Genomic DNA, 22335 nt, shown 5'->3' on the forward strand with positions numbered 1-22335 from the left:
TTCGTCGTTTTCCAGCGTACACTCGCCCGATAACCGTTGTAAATGCTTTTCACCTTTCGTCGGTTTATCCATCGCGTCTCATCGTCTTAACTCGATACGATTCGATACAACTTTGACTCGCTACTAGGTAACGAGGATAAAGGATAGTTTCGTATATAGGGCTGAAAGGTTTTAGTGACAAAGTTTCCCATTCTATTAAGGTACACAACGAAGCACGTCGAAGCATTCTGTTGTACGTCAAAAAATTAGGAAACGCGAAGTTAGTTTCTCCAGTAAACAGATTTTCGTTTGAACGAACAAAGTTGCGTCATTTCAGCACAAGTAGCAAGTTTTAGCTTTGTTAATGAACGAAATTGGTATTCCAGATGTCAACTTTCTCGATAACTGTATACATAATCCACAATGAAAGAAGAAGAAATGCTGGATCGAGATACGACGACCGATCGTCATAATTGATTGGAAAAACGAGACACACGTATAATCGGTTAACTAATTGTCTCGTAACAATTACGCATATTTTTGGATGCTATTACTTGAAGAATATGCTTCTAAACGCGTAATTGAGAAAGCGACATTTCGCTTTTTATCAACGACGATTATCAGTGACAAAAGAGAAGGTGAAAAGTAAGCATTTGATCTTTCGCTCCAGATACTTGGTTAATACAACGCGTTCCTATTTTATTTCTGTTACAGTGGCTGTAGATCAGAGTGGCAGGTATATTTACATATGATCTGTCTCCAGGTATAGATAGCTGTCTTCGTTTTATTCACCAGAAAGGTATTTATATCCTCTGATTCACACTCCCATTATTTGCTGGAATATATTTGAGGATTTTATAGAAACGTAGAATATATAATGTGAAGATTTTTCACACCCGAACAAAGGTTTCACCGTAGCCTTACAAATTTATATAACGCTATTCAATTTTGATAATAAGAAGAATTACTTGACCCGTAAAACCGCAAGATCTTTATACACAGAGATCCTAATTCTGATTAACCGTGGCCCGAATCCGAACGCAGAAATCCATGAAATTAAATAAGAAGCTTATTCGATTTCAAATAATTTCGAATATTAATTTCCCAAAAAACCAACTTGTATGCTTTCTCGCTTTCCAATTAGAATTATACAAATATTCAGACTAACCAATCGTTATCTACACGCAGATTCTATATACATTTCAAGAAGTGTTTCCATTTCAAAAAGTATTTCACGATTTCGTTGCCCTGTCTCGAAGTAGAATCGCACCGTTCCTACTCGGACACAAATACATTTACGTATTCACCGATGTGATAACAGTAGCAACGAAATCGAATATTTCTTGGGCGTAATGCGATACCAGCAGAATCGCTCCTTTCATTTCATTTCGTGACAGTTTATTGCACGAAATAGTTGCCGTGCAATTCGAAAGGCAGGTACCGTTTTTACTAACCGAGTAAAAGCGAAGACAGAGCGGCAAGCTGTGTCACGGCGGCACATGCGCGCAGGAGAAAAGGACGGTATCGAGCCAGGCTAGTTGCTTGCCCGTCAACAGACGGTGTCGCACCGTCAGTTTCTTCCGCCGCGCCTGAAAGGCGTTCAGTGTCGAGTCGAAGAAACGCGCGCTTCTTCTGTAAAGTTCGTTCGTTTTTTTTTTTATTTTTTCGTGAGTAGAGAAGTCGAGTGCGTGAACACTCGAGTGTGCAGACCGGTGCAAGAGGAATCGTGATAGAATGTAATCGAATCGCCATGGGACTGTTGCCATCAGTCAGCCGGTAATTTCGCACACGGTAAGGCAAGACACCTTACAGAAATTTCGTTCACGGCATAGTACGCCCATGTGTGATTGTGAACACTCGCGCGCGCGCCTCTGTATATGTGTGTGCGCGCGCTCGACATCGTACACGACCGTTCATGGTTACTGCACGTCACAGGCACATTGCGTTTCATCCGGAACCTTGGACGCTTGCTAACCGTATAAACTATCGGTCGACGTTTTATAAATTTATGTAGAATCGAATGCTAGAGAATCGTCGAGCGTGGCATAGACGTAATTGACGATTCACAGACCTAGATGTGTATTCGATTTCGGAGCGAACGAACGTGTCGAATTTGTATGGAAGCTGTATACGATTCGATCAATTCGTTTCGTTCATTTTGCTCGAGACGTAATTGAAACGTTGTCGTAATAAACGGGATTTTGTCAATTGGATAACCGCTAACACAGAGCGTCATTTACGAGATACACGCGCGTTCGTCAACCGCCAGTTATCTCAAACTATGTACTTTCTTTTCTTTCTTCTTTCTCCTTACTTTTTCTATTTTTCTTTTCTTTCTTTTTTTTGTTTCTAATCACCTCATCTCTCTCGTTTCCTATTGCTCTCTTCATCTGAACGCTCCTCTGTCTCCCTTCCTCCTTCTCTTCGCCATCGGTCCTGCTTCTGTTTGTCTTCCCCGTGCGTTTACGTACCGCTCATGCGTGCTGACCCACGAGCATTACATTCCGTGCGTTTCGCTTGTGACTTGTTTCGTGAGCGCACATTCCTAGAAAGTAAAACACATAGCTAGATAAACGTATCGTAGCAAGTGGCAAGCGTGACGAGTGCACGATTTGCTAATTGATAGCTGCGTCGTGCGAGCAACGTACGATAAGACGTTAGGTAAGAATGTAAAAGAGGAAAAACGGCAAGGACTCGCACGACCCTGATTGTAGATCTCCGGAGGGATTTTCGAGGTCAAGGGAATCAGAAGCGTGGTAGAGAAATGGTTAGGCAAATGCACAACCTTCCATGGAATGAGTTTGCCGAGAAACATCACATCCATTACAAGATATTGCCTCCTAGTCGGTCCCTTCGGCCACCTTACCATCCTCGATATTAGCTTGTCACCCACCATCAAGCACTTTATCTGCTTCTCTCCCCCTTCCTGCTCCTTTTTTCCTGACTTCTGACCTTCTCGCTGGAGGGGATTGGGCTTTACACGAGTATAGAAAATAGCCGCTTTGGATATTACGCTTGTTAGGCGCGAGGAAATGTAATTGCCGTCCTTCGCGGATATCTTCGTCGTGACCGATACCTCAGATTCGCGTTCTTTTCGCAGATAATCGCGTCATGGTTTATCGAGGAATTTTATTCTATTGTTTGGAAGTGTTTGGTTTATAAATATCCACGTGATATCGACCGTACTTGTTAACGAAACACAAACGCGTAGCATCGTTGACGTAGACTATAGACGATTAAAGGTCCTACAACTTGTAAATATTTATATAATAACTTTTCGAGAAAAAATTCCAAATTTCACAAGGCCCGTAAACTTCGCAATAACTTGCTAATGAATCATAGATTTTTCTACGCAGAAATAACCAAATTAGAACTGTGTGTCTATGAGTTTATGAGGTACCAGCGTCTACAACGAATAAACTGCGAAATAGTTGGAATTGAAGGCTGAAAGAATCGCGAGATCTCTTCCATTACTCTCGCTCAATACGGGTCATGACCCTCATTTATTTCCATTCTTCTTGAGGAGACCGGCCAACGTATTAAGCGATTGAGCGGTCAATGTCGCGCCTGCTCAACTCATCCTTCACCGGAAGTTATGTAATTACCGATCCACAAACGGTAATTGAACCACTGTCACTTGTCGATTAATCTGGGGCGTGAAGAAATTCTCGCTGGCCATTCTCTGTGTAATCGCCTATGCTCCAAATCCAAGTAACACCGGTATTCGTCGGCTGTGCAAATATTTTTTCACCATGTTCCACTTATCAAAGTGCAAACGTTTACCTTGTATTTACAAACGTGTGTACCTAACATGTAATGGCTAGTTCAGAGATAATGCCGTATTTTAAAAGCCTGGCGTGAGAAGCCGAGGGATGAAGCCGTGGAAACATCAAACTGATAGAACACACGCGTCTAGTCTGTTGCTTCCGATTTCTATTCATTCGCAGGAAGCTTTTATCGTACAATAATTTCATTCAGTGTGCGCGAGTTCAGGGTGAAGGCGTTACGTGATATTGCATAAGCGTGTAACGCACATAACTTGGATCTTTCATGATTCAACGAGATTGCTCGCACGATACATAACTTGTTTAATGGCTTTCGTTCGTGCGCCTCTTAAAATTAACACTCGCAGATTGTAATAAAACAATGTTATTTATATCAGCAATACCACTTCACTCCACAGAAGGTCGAAGTTTCCTTCGTCTTGAATAACTTTAATCGTGTTTGCTCATTACCTTTTTAAATACACTTAAAACTGAACGATGGACTTGGTATTATCGGAAGAATGGGATTATTAGAGTTAACAGGCTTGCACGTAGTTGAATGTTTGAACCTGTAAATGATATGTTAATCAAATACAATGAAAAAGTTACTATGGAGAAGTTTTACGATCGGCCGTTTCAGCAATGCCGTAGACTATCAACAAAGACGCGAGATATTACGGCATTCTACGTTCTTCCGCTTCCACGACCAAAATACTCGATCACCACTTACCATTAAGTAAACTGAAGAGAATCGCGCGCTTATGATACTACGTTACATCTGCCCCTTCCTTGGAATTCGTTTACTGTCAGGCGCCAGAAACGTTTTCATCGTGCCAAGGAAAAGAAGCCCGGCACGAGCCGCACTCCTACATTATTTTCGTAACGCTCCTCTGTTTACGCACCGTCTCCGTATATATGTACTACAACCGGTTTATACAGAGGTATACGGTGTAGTGGTGAGTCGAGCGTGGGGGAAATAAAATAAAACAACTACGACTATAACTATACGAACGAATTCTCTGTATCGGCTCGCGTAATTTCTTCAAGTTTCATCGATTAAACCTTCGATGCATTACTAGTTCTTAGAAATTACATTGCAATTGCGAAACGTTCAACGTTTTTTTTTTTTTTTAAGTATAATTAATGATTAGCGATGTGACGATGAATATATGAGTAAGTGTTATTCCTCTAACGATATTGAAAGAAACCAGCATCAGCTTTGGCCTTTCTTTGAATATTTATAGTCAAGTATATCGTTTTTTATTGTAAATAGGGTCAGACTATAGAACGTTCTGAAAATTCTAACACTCGGATATTTAGTTACGTTTCCTTAACAGTCTTCTTCGCTTTTATTTTCTTTTGTGTTTCGCCGGCCTTTGTTGTACTCACATTTGGTTCCATTGTACATAGTCATTGTTGCTTCTTCTTTGAGGTATGTAAGGAATGTCTAGAGATTTAGGGTTCAGCTTTATTTTTAAACGAATACAGAGCTACGGAGGAATAATATACAAACGTATCGCGAAGGCATTTTTGTACGCATAGTACTCAATATAAATGCCAGACGTCATTAGCTGACTTTTACAAAACTTCCTTTTGCGTCAATTAAGATAATGTTCGATAAAACGGGGCGGGATATCCGTAGACGATAGAGACATTGATAGGTGCTCGACCTTTCTCGTTCGCGAATGATAAATCCAGTTACCGAATGATAGTCAGTGTTGCACGAGCGATAAACGTTTTATTAATTGCACTTCGTTAGCACTGCGTTTCTGTAATATTCAACGTCAACATCGGAGTTTTATGCGACAATAGCAATAGTAAATCTCGATAGTAAGCGATTTAAGCGATAGTAAGTACCGAACACACTATCTGCGATTTTTCTCCTCCCAGGCAAAACTAAAATTGAGATGAGATATCGTATGTTGCATTTAATTTAGTATCGAGCGATGTTAGTTCAACTTTCGTCCATAAATACTTCGCACGTTTCCACGAATCTGATGTATCAAAGATCGAATGAAACATGCACAGCTTTGTATTGACCGGAAACAGGATAACAGTTAAAGAAAAACGATGTTTGACAGCGACGTGAAATATCCACCAAAGTTTGATTATAAAGTTCCGTGAAATCAATTTGTATACCGATTGCTATGTATAGAATCTTAGACTTTGACTCTTTCTTTGAGATATGCGAAACTGCATTTACCAAATTTATTCGATTTTTCTTGTCGTAGGTGTAGCAGAAAACTAAGATGTGCAAGCCAGCCAGGAAGAAACGTTCTTAACGTCGTAAGTGATCTATATCGTCTTATTGCGTTGTTTGTTCCGTGCTTCGATGTCGTCCACAAAAGATAAAACTTTAGTATCCATTTACAGCGGGTTCTTTTGTATCGCCCGGGTGCTAGCAAACATGAATTTTAATCACCTAGAAGATAATAAGAGCCATCTCTGAACTCGTGAAACATAGCCAATCGTTCAGGATACATTTCCTGATACAGAGGCCGTAGTGTATTCTAGTATCGTTCTATTTTCACCTAGCCGTTTCTGTCTATGGTTCGTCCTACTTTGTAGCCAGGGAATAAAGGTCAATCAGTGCAACGATGCCAGTAAATCCTTTGCGCTTCGATACAATATCGACCGTTCGAAAAAACAGAAAACCTCACGGTTATGTAGCGTAACTTGTGCCGTGATTTCAAAAGCGGTCCATTTCGAATGGCCTTTGCTAAACGATCTAACATCCTCTATCCGAGCTATCGGTTCGACCGATCCGATCGTATTTCATTCCATCGTGAGAAGAACAAAGAAGACGTTTCCGAACAGATGTTGGTAATATAAATGCATAAGATGCAAATTTTCCAATGTACATACAAGAAAAATGGGTTGAGAAATTCGGTTAACTCTGTCCCTGGAGAGAGCAGTCAGCATTCGAAGCTGAGAAAATGCCGTTAAAGTTAGCATGAATCGTGTTTCCGAAGTCGATAGTAACAAAACTGATGTTCTCGTAGATTTTGCGGTGTCGCGATGCTCGATTTGTCCGCAAAGATGATTCCCTATCAAACGAGATTTCGCCATTAGAAAGCCAACTAACGTTGGATGTTTCACGTTGAACGGAGCTTCCCGTAACCAGATCAACGTTTAATTGGATTTTGATGCAGGTAAAAGGGGCCAAAGCACGTATTGCGTTCATTCTCTCGGAGGTTAACACTCAATTGAGGTTGGGAGAATACTATTAAGGCAAGGGGCACACTACGTATACGCGAGTTAATCGAACCAACGTATCGATTGGCGCTCCATGTGTAATGCCGCACGTTTTAAATAAATGAACAGCATCAAAGAGTAACCGCACAGATCGTTTCGTATTCCACGGCGCGCGGCCGACTTTCGTAATCTTTGGGAGCTTTCGTAACCTTTCGGAATCGGTAATGAGCTAGTGCGATGGAAACGACACGGCGGACCTTGCAGTTTGTTAAAATTACCGTGATTAGTAATTTCAGGCAATTTCATACCGAAGTCCACGTGGTTAGACGAACTTAATAGTAATTTAATAATTACATTGAGTGAACAAAATCTACAGATCTGATACACTCGAAAAGTGTTTTATTTCTTGCGAGTAGATACGATCGGGAATCCTTTCTTTCGAGGCTTGCAAACGAATGAAACGTAGGATGGTGATAAACTGTGTCACAATTTCAGAATTGTTTAATAAAACTGTTTAAACCGTTAATAGGAATTGGACGAAACCTGACGTGTGTGCAACTTGACACGGTCAAATTGGTGCAAAAAAGATGACGAAAAGGTTCGAGTTCAATTGGCAGATCGAGGTACCGCTAGCGCTTCGTCAGGGATGCGTGTTCGATCGGTGGTCAGAGGAAAAGGACAACACGGAGCTCGAATTAAACTGCATGTTTAAGGTCGATGAATATGGGTTTTTTATCTATTGGCAAAGCGAAGGAAAGGTGAGTGCACTTTCCTCTTATATCCTGAACAGAGACTGTATCTCTTTCGTTGCAACGCGTTGTATGGAAAATTGAAATGCGAGTATATTATCTAATTATTCCAGTGAGTCATATTTTATTTTATGTATAGGACGGAGATGTGATAGAGTTGTGCCAAGTGAGCGATATACGCGCCGGTGGATTACCAAAGGTAAAAATGTCTTTCCCTTTGAGCAATGTGAATGTTAGAGACAAAAAAAAAAAAAGAAAGAAACTGTATCATATCTGGATTTTTAAAAATCTATTTGACGAGTGCAACTGCATGTAACAATCGATGCACTAGTGGTGCGAACGTTTGCGATTCATTTCAAGGGTTTACAAGTGTTTTGATATTTCGATATTTGGGATGTTCCACGTGGAAACACGTCTGATATGATGTCCTCTTAAGAAAAAGCAGCAATGGGATACTCGATCGACGATATATACGTTTTTTTTTATATATTTTATTTAAGCTCCAGACCGAGTAAACTATTTGAAGATCATTCTCTAATTTTATTCAGGATCCAAAATTGTACGACAAGCTTCTCACGAAACACGGAGAGCAGTTAGAGGAGAAATGTTTAACCATCTGTTCAGGCGTAGATTATACCAATATTAATTACCAGCATGTCGTCTGTCCGGATCCAGCAACGGCTAAGGTAAATTTACTCGATATATAATCTCGTCTGTTTGATCATTCTTCTGAAAAATTAGTAAACGAAGTAAATCGACCTGTAAATTATCGAATACTTGGTAGTGATAAGATTACTCCGTGCGACATTCGTCAAATTAGAAAAAAAGGGCGTATTTAAATCGATCATGAAAAAAAACTTTCCAATCCATTGGTTAAGCAATTATTATCATAATCAATAAGCCCACGTGTTTGCTGTGTCCTATGACAGATATGGCTGGATGGCGTACGATCGATTACGCACAACGTGAAAGCCAACAACGTTTGCCCGCTTACGTGCTTGAAGAAACAGTGAGTTTACTAATGCAATTACACCTACACAATTGATCGTAAATATGATCGCCATGAAATAATTGGCCAGGAACAATTTCCGGTGGCAGACTATTTATTCGCGATATTGATTTTAGACTTTTCCATCCCAAGTTCCACCGTGAAAACTTTTGTTATATCCGACTTTGCATGTTGAAACTTGCATCGAGTAAGAGAGTGTAAACACGAGATATTCTTACTTCGAGAAAAGAAAACGTTTCGTGATTTCGTGCTTTTTCGAATATAAACGAGAAAGTTACGCGGAACATTGTTGAAAAGTAAAGCCTTCCTTGCCATGTTCCAGCTGGATGCGGCTTAGAATGTTGATCGATCCAAATGGAAAAGTTCCGGTGAAAGTGGTCGCAAGAACTTTCGCATCTGGAAAAACGGAAAAGCTTGTTTATCAGTGCCTCGCCGATTTAGGCCTATCTAGTGGGAAGGTATTTACAAATAAATTACTTGCACACAACGTGCAGAAAATCCTGTGGTACGTTTATTAAAACTCTGATTACGACTTCGTAGAACGATGTCATCGAACCAGAGGATTTCACGTTCGACGCATTCTACGCGCTCTACCACAAAATTTGCCCGAGGAATGACATAGAGGAATTGTTTCAATCCATGTAAGTGCAGGAAGTATAATTTTCGTACGTCATATTTCCGCTATTCGAGATTGATTCGTTAATATACGCAGAAACGATGGTTTATTTGCATTGAATATTCTCAGCACCCAGGGCAAAGCGGACACAATCAATTTGGAACAACTGGTCACGTTTCTAAACGAGAAGCAACGGGATCCAACTTTGAACGAGATCTTATATCCGCTGTACGACGAGAAGAGGGCGTCAGAGATTATAAACGATTACGAACAAAACGAAATAGCGCGAAATCAAAGTAAGATTTTTAATCAATGTATCATAATATCTTGCTTTCCAAATTTCGTAGCCTCCTCCGCTAAATTTTAATCGTCGATCGGCTACGTGTTCGAGTTAGTTTGTACCTGCGAAATGCCATCCTTTCAGAAGCAATCACGTCCTTTCAGAAACGATGACGAAAGATGGTTTTATAAGGTATCTGATGTCCGATGAGAACGCGCCTGTTTTCTTGGACAGGCTGGACGTCTACATGGATATGGACCAACCATTGGCTCATTATTACATTAACTCGAGTCACAATACGTATCTGAGTGGTCGACAATTTGGTGGCAAAAGCAGCGTTGAGATGTACAGACAAGTGTTGTTAGCTGGTTGTAGGTAAGGTTAACGAGAGTAAAAGTTACTCTACCCAGATATATTAGAACGTAGCGTTGTTCCTCTCGAAGGTGCGTCGAATTGGATTGTTGGGATGGCAAAGGCGAGGACGAGGAACCGATAATTACACACGGCAAAGCTATGTGCACGGACATTCTCTTCAGAGATGTTATTTACGCAGTTCGAGACACTGCGTTCGTCACATCGGAATATCCGGTTATTCTTAGCTTCGAAAACCACTGCAGCAAGAAGCAACAATACAAACTGGCGAAGTACTGCGACGAAATTCTAGGAGACCTGCTTCTCAAGGAGCCTCTCAAAGAATTTCCCGTGAGTTTTGCTCGTCGGTCTCCAATATCTTATGATAGTTGCTTCGAGGGCGAAATGTTTCATCGATTCTCGCGATAAAAAATTAAATACGTCAATCGAAATCGCGAATTCTATCGATAGACAAGAATAACGTGCTCCCACTCATTGTTATCGGAGGTTATCTCTGCTGTTCGGTACAATATGTTCGAGTACTCGTGATTAAATTACATAGGCATGTTTTAAGAGATAGAAACTACACACGCAAGATCAGATATGGAACCAGAAAGAGATATTATATATTGATATATGGTTTGATAAAACAGCTAGAACCAGGGATGCCCCTACCACCGCCCAGCATGCTCAAACGTAAAATTCTTATAAAGAATAAACGTTTGAAACCCGAGGTGGAGAAGCACGAGTTGGAATTATTTCGGCAAGGTCAATTTGTCATCGAGGACGAGGTCAAGGAAGATGCGAGCGCACCACCGTCTGTGGCAGCGGTCGTCGAGCAACAATCGGTAAAGGTAATTTTAACAACCTTGGCAAAACTATCAGCATGTAACTCGCAACATCCTCCTTCTATGTCGAGTAGAACGAAATGGTTTGCCGAAAGAAAAATCGCTTATTTTTCAGGAAGAAGTCTCGACAGCTGAGTCCGTGGCGTCGTCGACGACTGGTAACCAACAACAATCTAGTTCTAGCACAGGTTTGGGCGATACGCTGGAATTAGCGGTGGTTCAGCCGTATACCGGAAGTACAACAAATGTTCACCCATGGTTATCCTCTATGGTCAACTATGCTCAACCTATAAAATTCCCGGGCTTCGATATTGCCGAACGTAAGGCAAAGCTTTCCCTCAGTAACGCGCTTAAAAGAGAGAAAAGATTGATGTACGTGCCCTCTTGTACAGAAAAGAATATTCATCACAATATGTCTTCCTTCGCGGAAACCGCTGGCCTGAATTACTTGAAGACGCAAGCCATCGAGTTCGTCAATTATAACAAGCGTCAAATGAGCCGCATTTATCCGAAAGGCACTCGAGCGGATTCATCGAATTATATGCCACAGGTAATTTTTGCAACAAATAGATCGCGAACACAGATGGCCTTTTCACGTATCGTCCCAACGATCGATCATTGAAAATAGGTCTTCTGGAACGCTGGCTGTCAAATGGTGTCGTTAAATTTCCAAACCGCGGACTTGCCGATGCAGTTGAATCAGGGAAAATTCGAGTATAACGGTTCCTCTGGTTACCTACTGAAACCAGATTTCATGAGACGAGCCGATCGAAGTTTCGATCCTTTCGCGGAGAGCCCCGTGGATGGTGTAATAGCTACACAATGTAGCGTCCAGGTATTTCGCAATTCCATTCGTGTTGTAATTCGAAAACATTCGTGGTAATTTGCGTTCGTATTGGCAGGTAATCGCGGGTCAATTTTTATCCGATAAGAAAGTCGGAACGTACGTGGAAGTAGAAATGTACGGTCTACCGACAGATACGATTCGTAAAGAATTTCGGACAAGAGTAGTTCCAGCGAATGGCCTGAATCCCGTGTACAATGAAGAACCTTTTCTCTTTCGGAAAGTCGTCCTTCCCGATTTAGCAGCCTTGCGATTCGCGGTTTACGACGAATCCAACGGCAAGCTGCTAGGACAAAGAATCGTCCCATTAGACGGTCTACAATCAGGATATCGACATATATCTCTGCGAACCGAGGCAAACTTTCCCATGTCCTTGCCAATGCTGTTCTGTAATATCGAGATCAAGATTTACGTACCGGATGGCTACGAAGGTGAGCTTCGATGACGCTCTCGGTCGTTGGGCAGGTGATTTCATTCGAGTTTAATTTCACAGGATTTATGGACGCGCTCACGGCACCACGGGCCTACAAGAAACCTGAAAATGCGTCTCAAAATAAAATGCGTGGCCTTGGAATAGAAGAGAGCGACAGTAAAGGACATTCTGATTCCATGCCTGCTCATCACCGCGAAGTACCTAAACCGCGAGGTAAACGATTCAGACGATCCACGTTGAACATGCGTATTTACAGGCTCGTTTTTTTTCTCAGAGGAAATGAAATTCAACCCCATAACGGTGGAATTGTTGCGACAAGAAAAAGGATATCAAAAAGTACTGAGGAAACAGCAAAAGGAATTGGAATCCCTGAAGAAGAGGCACCAGAAAGAGAAACTCGCCGTCCAGAAACAACATTGTGCTGCGATAGAGAAGATCATCAAAGGAAAAAAGTATGAGCAATTCTTAGCGCTACCGGGCACTTTCAGACGAGAGATTCAGCTTTCTTCGTTTTCTTTGTTTCTTGTTTCAATAGCAAAGCGGAACTTTCGAGAGACCCGACCGTTCGTCGCGAGGTTTCCGAACAAACTGTTCAATGGTCTCGATTGGCGGATAGGCAACGACGCGAGGAACGTGACCTGGTACGTTCTCATCTGGAGGAACGACGGAATAGCTTGCGAAAATTATGCGTGGCTGCTCAACTGGCCCAGCAAAAGCAACTTACTGCACGACACGAGCGCGAGATCAAAGAGATGAACGCGAGACAGGCGAGACTCTCGGTAGAAAGTATGAGGGAAGTGATGAACGATAAAACGTTGAAGACTCGGGGAATCAAGGAGGGTCGGCTTAGAGAAAAACAGCAGAACAACACGAAAAAATTTATGGAAGAGAGAAGAATCGCACAACTGATTCAAAATAGGGAAAAAGAGAAGTTGAAACTCATTCATGAGAAACAACTAGAGGAATTGCAGAAAGACATGAATGCGGTAAATGAAATATCTTTTGCCTTGTACTAGTCCAGAAAATACCATCACGTAAATTGTATTAAGTATGTATTTGAATAACGTATTTTAGGTTATGGATATGTACAACAACGAGGAAATGGAATACGAGTTGGGCCCTAAAACCGAATGCTACGTGTGATGGCCGATAGATTGACTAAGAAAGTTGGGAAAAAGTTGAGGTGCTGCTGTATTCGGAGAATCCGCTCTTAACGTTAATTACAACTGGAATTGGGATCAAGCCTCGTTAGCTGTCGTTCTCAGTATGCTGAGAACCGGAAGCAACAGACAAACCGCGTTATTCGTACTCTAGTTCATTCTCCTGAATATTTTTTTATAAGAGAAACATCTTGTAACTTCATACTCTCCGTCGTCGCACGAGCAAGTACCTAGACTAAATAAGGGAGTCAATAAAAACTAAAATGATCTAGTCAAGTTCTTATATTAATAAGTATATATATTATATACATATTATATATTTATTATACATATTATAAGATATAAATGAGAAACGGATCACACATGTCGAGCGTGTCGTGTGATTCGTCGATTTCAATATTTTTCGATTGTTAACGCTATTATTGAATTCTATCGTACCGGGTGCGTGAGGAAAGTGAGCGACTGTACGAGCGCGTGTATTTCATGCCTAATGCCAAAAGGAATTTGCCACCACCGTGACGATTCTTTCGCTATATTTTACTTCAAACAATGCTTTTACGGTCGGACATAGTTGATAGATTATACGCCAGTGGTGGTGTCACTGGTGTCATCCGCCGCGATTAGAGTATTAGCGTCCTAACTGTCAAATGATCTTGATTCATGATCGAGCAGGTACTCGTTTTTGGAGGATACGTTCATTTTCTCCTATCTCGAAGGAGTATCCTCGTATGTATGGTCCAAAGTCGTAACGTCATGAGCCAAAATAGTATTGTACATAAAAAAAAAAAAAGAAAATCGAACAAAAGAAGAGCCTAGCATAATAATTACCCCGTCGTTGTTTTCTTTCTAATAATGTTATTTACACAAATTATTATATTAACCTATATTATCCTATATATCGTTCAATATATATTATATATATATTGAATATAAAGGAACAAGGAGAAATAAAGAGATTGCTAGCTCGATCCGTTTGCAGCATTAATTATATTCGATATACATCAGATCAACGTAAACTTGATAAAACTTTTATAACTGATAATCGTAATTAATCGCATGGTTAAATCGATCATAATGCCGGGGAACTGCGTCTCGGCCTCTAAATTCTTCGAACGGAACTGAAAAACGAAAGATTTACTAATAACTTTGGAAATGATTAACAATACTCTCGCGTTACCTCTTGTGAGATGATGAACAAAATTTGCTCGGCCACCGATGGGAGTTCGATGATCGTAAAACTCGTTTCCTATAGCTGCGTTCCCTTCGTGCGCTCTATAGTTTCCAAAAAATGGTCCATCATCGTGGTTATTCGCCGACTCAGTTTGATAATTACGATTCGGATAAATGTCTTGAAAATTCGGAAAATATGGTTGCTCGGTTACTCTGGGTATTCTTGCCGCTTCGCAAACGACAACGATCGCGAGACATAACTGCAACAGAGAAGTCATGCATCTAACGAATCAAATTTTATCCAAGTCACGAAACTAATATCACTCGTCTTACTTACGTAGTATCTCATACTGTATGTCATAGCGACGTCCTAGAACTATCCTACGATCTTCAACAGTTTTACTAAAGAATCTGCTTGTAAACATTCGTTTTATATGCGACATTGGTTAAGAATTTCGACAAACCGTGTAAATAAGAAAGTTGGAAAATTACACCCCCGTACGTTGTCGGTTACAAAAACCGCGCTGTGACTTGCGTAATAGGATTGCCCGTTGTGGCGAACGGGTGTGGAAATAGCAATTCTTCGAAATAATCGGGGATCGATTGGAAAGCTCGCCGCAACTGGCTCGTAATTAATCCCTTACTTAGACCAAGGCGAACATCGATCTGGCGCAATCGAACGGTCTAACAGAAGGCGCAGATATGACGGAACATGTCGTTTATGTTGAATCGCGCAGCTTCTCCGTTTTCCGATGTAATTTATGATAATTAAAGAGGAAATCCGAATACATAGATGCAGTACATAATAGGAGTACAGTAAACTACCATAAAGGGAGATAACAACTTTGACGGTATACTGCGCCTAATTTGTAATATCGCCGACGAAATCAGTAGAAAACGAGTTTCATTGCGTGTAACGAATTCCAAAGTTTGTTTGTCGAAAACCGGTGTCTACAAATCGATGAAGGGGCAAAAGCAGATAATACGCGATCTTAAGAGCAATGATAATGCTATTCGGTTTGCCGGAATAATCGAGGAAACTTTCATGAGAAAATGAGTTTCCACGGGTCGACGGATTAAGATCTCGAGAAAGGCAATCTCAGTACGGGGCATATCTGCAGACTGCCGTAATTTCGTATTGCAGAAAGGACATTGGTCTGTTATGAAATTCTAGGTCAGCATCGTACTGGCGAATGAAAAGGTTGGCAAAGTTTTGCGAAAATTAGCCGGCTATCGAAACTTTACGTTTGAAACAGGTCTACATGGTGTAGGGCGAGGGTTTAAGCTTTTAACGAGTTTCAATCGGGTCGTAGTCGAGTTAAGAGCTCCTATTTCGCGATATTGAAGAAGAGTTGCCGCTGGGATTACGAAATGGCTGGAAAGGGGAAAGTTGGAGGACGAACGGTTAGGGTGAGCACATTCAACAGCAAGATTGATAGTTCCTTCGTTTTTATTGTACAATTTGCGAAACGGATATTTCGCTAAATTACGCTTCACTACGCTGATAGTTATGGCAGGTTAAGGCTATCGCGACATGGTCGTTTCAATGGGCGAAAAGTTTCTCGGAAACGCCGAATTATCTTCCGATTTTCCGGAACGTTCTCAAAAGACCTAAGCGATCGATCGACTCGATCGTTGCAATCGCACCGTGACATTTGTCCATGAATTTTTCTTAAGGGCAGTACGGTTTTATGGGCGACTGGTAAATAGGCTGGGTATGAACGATGGGTTGTGCGAGCTTCACCAAATTGATCTGTGGCGCCGGGATCTGTACCACTTTCGGCTGATGGTACTGAATGGGATATGAAATCTGAGGCTTCTGAATCACTTGAGTAATCGGTAGTTCGTATTTCTTCAAGTACACCTTAGGTGCCTGATACATCAATTTCTGATACATAGGCGCGTAATAGATGGGTTTTTGATAGATTGGCGCATACGAGATCATTGGTTTCTGATAGATCGGGTAAACCACTTTTTGTTGAACGATCGGCTTTACGATTACCGGGGCTGGTTTCACAACGACCGGTGGTGGAGATGGTTTCACGTAGGTGATCATCGGTTTCGGAATGTACTGTATCGGCGCTGGTTGCACGTACGGTTTCACGTAAATTTGCGGTGGCGGCGAGTACGAGATAGGATGCGAGTAAGTCGGAGGGCACGGGTTATAATACGACTCCCTTTTCATAGCCGCTTTGTCTTCCATCATGCCATCCGGCATGTGCATGTGCATGTCCACTGCGGTTTCCGAGCGGACGCTTGACAGCCATATCAGGCACGGTATCTGGAGATCACATAAATATTTTAGAATGTACAAGTACCTCGAAACGTTAGAAACTCGCTTATCATTTCTTTATCCCGTACATGAAAGAACAACTAGATACGCGCTACTCTGTTCCTAAATTGAGACGTAACAATCAGTGAATATCACGAAATTGAAAAAGTGGAAAGTGTCGAGGTTTCTTCTGTCTGTTTGCTTACCAGCAATCTGAACATGATTTCGGTGTCGGTTGAACGATCTTCTCGATAAACGTCGGTACTAAAGTCCCGGGCAAAACTAAAAGCGCGCTGTGCGTGGTCCCTGGTTTTATAAACTTTTGCTACACTTAAACAGGGCAAGTTTCTTGCGGACCAAAGACGAATGTGATTCCCTTAAGCGGCGTAAAAAGCGGTCGACAGCCAAGCCTATGATGCAAGTGGTCGCGCCCCGGTATTTCCTGAATAAATTCTGCACCTCGGGCGAACAGCCCTGTTATGTCGCTGTCGTTAGGTTGGCGTTCGTCATTTACCACACCGTCGCCAGTCATTGGCTGGTTTGTGATTCGAGAAAACCGGAGGGCAAGCCTCGTAACACATTGCATCGCTCCGGGTATTGCCTACAGAAATTCGCAAAAAGGTAAAACAGTTTGTTCGGCTGAAATATATCCTACGGTTTTATCCACAGAGTGTATATATATGTGTCTCCGTTTCCATCATAGTGACAGTAAATTACGTTCGTGATTGATTTGTGATTGCGAACTATGTATCGTTCAAGGCGCATAATGCCTCGTGAATAGATTCATGGTAGTTAATTACTAATGATTCGAACGCGGAAAGTACTCGCCAGGTTCGTATCGTTAAGACCGATAAAATTACAACGGGGTAGAGATCGTCGTAAGATGGTCGATCTTTACTTACTTTTTCTTACTTACTTCGGGTCAGAAAGTAATTATTTTTTTTTTTTTTTTAGAATCTCAGCAGCAATTGAGTTAAAAGAACTCTCTCGACTAGGAGGTAGTCTCCGGATTGATAAAATCATTATCATACCTTTACCGACCTGGTTGAGAAATACTGTGAAACAAGAAAAAGCTAACGTATAGAGTTATTTATTTAGGTGGTCAGTGTTACTTCGACCGTACGTTACTTCGACTAAACTACACGCTTTCGAAACTTTCCAATTGCTCCGATGAATCGATGTTCTATCGAAGGGAGAGGAACGATTAACGATATTATGAAAACAAAAACAATTTATTTAAACAGTACAAAAATAGTATAATTACAACAATAGTGAACTATGTACAAGTGTCATAATGTCAAGAAACTATAATTTTCGATTTGGTGTGCATATATAAATACGTATATATATATATATATTTTCTTTTTGCCTAATTGTCTGAAATTTGGAAAAACAACTCTCAAGATCAGTGCTTCCAACCGTGTCCCTTGCTTTGATGATGGAATACATGTTTGTAGACAGGTACGTGGACCGGGTATGGTTTCGGAACAGGCACCGGGAAGTGCTTTTCAACTGTCACTGGATATGGCCTCTCAACAACATATGGTACCTGCGCGATATTAACATTCTAGTAATTCCTATACGTTCGAATTGCAATAGCTATGTACGTGCAATGAGGTCAGATCGTAAGTAATTTTACGTTAAATTTCATGAGAATGAAATTATATTTACATTTCATAACAATAATATATTGGAATAATTAAACAGCGCGGTCATATCTCTAACGATAATTATTGTAACTGTTTTGCGAGGAATAATATTAATATTTGTTTTTGCTCTACATATTCGTACAATGCTCGAGCATTTCTACCAACCATTAAACAATTAAATGTAATATAAAACAAAAAATTTTACGTTTCATCGTACCTTTTTCTCCACCACATAGGGCTCAGGTTTTTCTACCGGAATTTCAACGTGCTTGACTACTTCTACGGGCACTGGATGCGGCACTGGAACTTCGACTTGATAAGGTTGCGGAATAGGGACTTTAATTTGTTGCGGAATTGGAACTGGAACTGGATGTGGAATTGGTATAGCGTATTTTTTGTAAATGGGAATTTCCACGGGTTTCGATGTTTCATGATAGGTGGAACTGCCATGATCCTCTTCGTAGGAGGCACATACCAAGGTAATTAAAGCGGCGAATACCTATAATCAATAATCGTGCTTGTTAATTTATACAGATTAAGAAAATAGTACTTTGATGCTTGACATCTTGTGCAACGAAAATAATTGAACGATGATCTCATGATTAGCAGAAAAATCGATGGTCAGAAACTTACTAGAGTTCTCATGATTTCCACACCAGAGCGAATCCTCAGCAACCTGTCGTGTTAACTCGCCACGATCACTTTGATGCTTTCAAAGTCATGGCCAAGTGCTTATATACCAACGTCACTTTCTCCCTTCTCTTTATTACGTTTACTCTTTCTGCTCGTCGCAGAGTACTATCTCTATGATTGTCTGCACAGATATATCACATTTGTATATGGCTGAGTTAAGTTCTTCCTGTTATTTGCATACCATTACAATTTTTTCTATTCCGGTTATGGAAGTTTTGGAGGAGAAAAATCGAACTCGTCATATTGAGATTGTTAAATTAATCGAGATTGTTGTCTCGTGCGTTTTTATCCGGTCAATTATTAAACGAGCAAGCGGAAGATATTTAAAGAATTCGCAGGTACCGATTCCAAGGATAGCAAACGCAGTCGCACTTTCGATTTTCATCATTTATGGAAATAACGATACATTGTTCGCGGACAAATAGTTACAGTGAAAGGAAACTCCTTGTCTCGATTAAATTCCTCGATATCGATTATAGTCGAATATTTATTGTTTCCAATCCGTTTCTCTTATCGATAAAGACAGTAAACGATAAATTTTTGGCGTTCGTGTTACGTTTAAATATAGCACCCTTTGCAGTAAACAACCGAGAACGAGGTTAGTCAACCAAGACAAATACAACTTGGTCATGGTCTAGTTCGCACGCTTAACAATTTGTAAATTACCGTCAGACGATCGAGTAGCATAGATCGAGATGGTGCACCATGTAATTTACAAAGAACTTTTTTCGTTATATTTTTTACGCAGAGAATGCGCTTAAGAGGGGAATAATCGTTCCTGCAGGGATTAATCAAAGTACAATTATGTGAATCTTAACGAAGCCGGCTTTCTCTAATCCTAGGGCATTAAGATCAGTGTCAGACAACACCTGTAACCCAATCACTTATGCCTAAATATATACCGTACCTAGGGTAATTGTGTAATGTATCGAATCTCCATCGATCATCCCGGTGCATGTAAATCAAGTAAATCAAACTTTCGAATAGAGCGTCACGTTCTCATCTCTCTACAGCTGCACACGTTTAACTAGCGAGTGAAAACGAGAGCCTAGCAAATTTCATGCATTGCCCACGGCGTAAATTGTAAAGGGGCGTAAAATAGAATAGAGATATTATATTTATTAGTAATACAAATCGCTATGAGAAGGAGGTAACCACCTGGGGTGTGGTCATGGGAGAGAAGCTGCCTGGAAGATTCGAATTGTACGCGATACTCTCTGTATCAGCGAGCGGAACAGTGAAAGTGTATCCCAAGTAAAAGTGGTTTTGCGCCGCGATGTAGGAACGCGTCTGTTGTCGGGCTCATTATGGCGAATCAAGATCGCACAGAATTCCTATCGGTGACTGGTTGGTTTCTAGTAGATTCGTAACACCGGATGACGAAGAAACGAAACTTATGGTTACGTGTTTCCTTTTTATTCTTTGTGTAGCCGCGAACAGGAAGAGACGAACGAACTATCACTTTACCGAGATCGCTACCTGAGAGATCATTGCTGCAGTTCAACTTCATTGCTATACATTTAACACGCCGATTCGATCGACAGGAATTAAACAAAAAAGAAATGGTAATTTTCAAATAGGCTTTATTAACAAGCACGTATTAATCGGTAGAAAAGGAAAACTTAACAAGTGTATAACATTCGTAACAAAAATATTGGCAACATTAACATCAGTGTTGAGATCCGAATATCGTGTCTCTTTTTCTTGACATTTGTTTCACAGTAATCCAAACGATGAACAGTATGTTCGTTGAATTAAATAAGTTTAGATATCAGGTGACAAGAAGCTCTCCCGTAAAACGATCAGTCGCAGGAAGAACAATTCCCAAGTGTTCAGTAGCGAGCGAATCAGTCTAGTGCCATCCTTTGCCCTTTGAAGTGTAATGGAATACGTGCTTGTAAACTGGCACATGAACTGGATACGGCTTTGCGACTGGAATGGGAAATTTCTTTTCGACGTACACTGGATACGGCTTCTCCACCACAAAAGGTATCTAGATGGACACGATTACATATGATATAGTGACACGTGATACAGTTATTGCGATACGAAGTTTTACAACGGTGACTTCGCCATTGTTCGATAATTAGATACTTTTACTTACGTGTTTTTCTACGATAACAGGCTCTGGCTTTTCGATAGGGATTTCGACGTGTTTCACAACTTCCACTGGATAGGGGTGTGGAATTTCAACGGGAACTTGTTGAGGTTGAGGAATTGGTATTTCTATCTTTTGAGGAATTTCGACTGGTACAGGATGAGGGATTGGAATTGCTGTAATTGCACAACGAGCAAATATTATTGTGTCTTGAAAGATTCTTAGTTCTTTATATGTGTATAGATATTTACCATATTTTTTGTAAATTGGGATTTCTACTGGTTTCGTCTTTTCCTCGTAGGTGGAGCTTCCATGGTCTTCTTCGATGTGGCCCGCAGAAACGATCCCGGCGATCATCGCCAGACCAAATAGAGCAATCTACAAACATTCGATTGATAGTCATCGATCCTGCGTATCGATACGTTACGTCTTATAATCTTCGTTCTAATTCAGCCGTTGATCGAATCAAACAACATATCAGGTAATTAGGCTTAATTTTTCGGTCGGCCATACATTTACATTTTCGATCAATTTGAGCAAATTACTATTACATAATTCATCTATCATCTTTCAAGTTTTTATGTAATTGTCGTATAAATCTTACAATTTGATTCATAGTTGTAGGTTTCCCGAAAAGGTGTTTATCGTTAAAGCACAAAACGTTGAGTGTCTACGGCAATGGAATACCGAGCTTATATACTAACATCGATTCCACCACCTTTCACTGATTTCATGCACTACAGTTCCGACCCTTTCCAGGATATATCAAACTACATCTTACCATCGACCAACCTTCGCAACTCTATACACCACCAATGAGTATGAAAGACTCTTGTTTTATTTTTCACGCGGCTCATTGACCGTTCTCCGTCTATGACTGGCCGGAAGTTAAGATTACGTGTATTTACGGACGCGGGAAGTACACAGCGTAAAAGTATCCCATCGTTGGCATTACGCTTTCTTTTTAATGGATAATATTGCGCTTGAATGAAAAAAGCGTGTCGGTAGTTTTCTTACAAGCAAATATTTATACGTTATAACTGTCAACGATGAAACAAAATATCATAATCCTGACTCGAAGATTAACGAACTTGGCACGTTATATTTATTAGCAGTTACAATTCGAATAGAATCAGCATTAGAAACACGAAAATTAAGCACCTGCGTGTAGAAAAATCGTATCTGATGACTTGCGGCGCAACGATCGGTGAAGCGGAAAATCAAA

General features: G+C 40.8%; 6 protein-coding genes across 12 annotated transcripts in view; 1 reads left to right on the plus strand and 5 right to left on the minus strand.

Annotated features, from left to right (window-relative positions):
* Positions 1–4997, minus strand: part of LOC117230327 — a 19826-nt gene extending 14829 nt beyond the window's left edge. Inside the window, exons 1-3 of one of the 4 annotated variants that reach the window (XM_033487632.1) lie at positions 4474–4996; positions 2628–4312; positions 2337–2524 (exon numbers count right to left, since the gene is read on the minus strand). Coding sequence is in view for 1 of the 4 variants with exons in the window: in XM_033487634.1 (XP_033343525.1) it covers positions 2337–2369 (33 nt within the window). In the remaining 3 variants the exon portion in view is untranslated. Of the gene's footprint in view, positions 1–2336; positions 2525–2627; positions 4313–4473 lie in introns of all 4 variants that reach the window. The other 3 variants (XM_033487631.1, XM_033487634.1, XM_033487633.1) reach the window with 3 other exon arrangements.
* LOC117230326 (1-phosphatidylinositol 4,5-bisphosphate phosphodiesterase-like) lies at positions 1506–14196 on the plus strand. 3 transcript variants are annotated; one of them, XM_033487630.1, is made up of 20 exons: positions 1506–1770; positions 5975–6029; positions 7468–7696; positions 7827–7886; positions 8236–8373; positions 8617–8696; positions 9019–9154; positions 9237–9337; positions 9442–9608; positions 9757–9967; positions 10036–10294; positions 10597–10797; positions 10907–11111; positions 11184–11341; positions 11420–11626; positions 11694–12066; positions 12129–12281; positions 12343–12520; positions 12604–13054; positions 13143–14196. In XM_033487630.1, the coding sequence occupies exons 3-20, from the start codon at positions 7526–7528 to the stop codon at positions 13209–13211; spliced, it is 3318 nt and encodes a 1105-aa protein (XP_033343521.1). In that variant the 5' UTR covers positions 1506–1770; positions 5975–6029; positions 7468–7525; the 3' UTR covers positions 13212–14196. The 3 variants fall into 3 exon arrangements, with proteins under 3 accessions (XP_033343521.1, XP_033343518.1, XP_033343519.1); XM_033487627.1 differs by having other exon boundaries at positions 10907–11341; XM_033487628.1 differs by lacking the exon at positions 5975–6029 and having other exon boundaries at positions 10907–11341.
* LOC117230329 lies at positions 14197–14873 on the minus strand. 2 transcript variants are annotated; one of them, XM_033487639.1, is made up of 3 exons: positions 14736–14873; positions 14406–14658; positions 14197–14346 (listed from the first exon to the last, which is right to left on the minus strand). In XM_033487639.1, exons 1-3 carry the CDS (start codon positions 14757–14759, stop codon positions 14258–14260), a joined length of 366 nt encoding a protein of 121 aa, XP_033343530.1. In that variant the 5' UTR covers positions 14760–14873; the 3' UTR covers positions 14197–14257. The 2 variants fall into 2 exon arrangements, with proteins under 2 accessions (XP_033343530.1, XP_033343529.1); XM_033487638.1 differs by having other exon boundaries at positions 14214–14658.
* Positions 14874–16040: 1167 nt separating this feature from the next.
* LOC117230331 (extensin-2-like) lies at positions 16041–16748 on the minus strand (the record flags this gene model as incomplete). The annotated part of the gene is made up of 1 exon (XM_033487640.1): positions 16041–16748. A coding segment is annotated over one exon (678 nt), but the record flags the coding sequence as incomplete, so codon positions are not given.
* An 870-nt stretch (positions 16749–17618) lies between these two features.
* Positions 17619–18964, minus strand: LOC117243609 (proline-rich protein 4-like). The gene is made up of 3 exons (XM_033511251.1): positions 18953–18964; positions 18537–18818; positions 17619–18219 (listed from the first exon to the last, which is right to left on the minus strand). The coding sequence occupies exons 1-3, from the start codon at positions 18962–18964 to the stop codon at positions 18076–18078; spliced, it is 438 nt and encodes a 145-aa protein (XP_033367142.1). The 3' UTR covers positions 17619–18075.
* A 1130-nt stretch (positions 18965–20094) lies between these two features.
* LOC117243610 lies at positions 20095–21677 on the minus strand. Its single transcript, XM_033511253.1, has 3 exons — positions 21630–21677; positions 21117–21488; positions 20095–21005 (listed from the first exon to the last, which is right to left on the minus strand). Exons 1-3 carry the CDS (start codon positions 21675–21677, stop codon positions 20865–20867), a joined length of 561 nt encoding a protein of 186 aa, XP_033367144.1. The 3' UTR covers positions 20095–20864.
* Between the last annotated feature and the right edge of the window lie 658 nt (positions 21678–22335).

The sequence above is a fragment of the Bombus vosnesenskii genome, unplaced genomic scaffold, assembly GCF_011952255.1.
Source record: "Bombus vosnesenskii isolate JDL3184/JDL3185 unplaced genomic scaffold, Bvos_JDL3184-5_v1.1 scf7180000013266, whole genome shotgun sequence".
NCBI lineage: Eukaryota > Metazoa > Arthropoda > Insecta > Hymenoptera > Apidae > Bombus > Bombus vosnesenskii.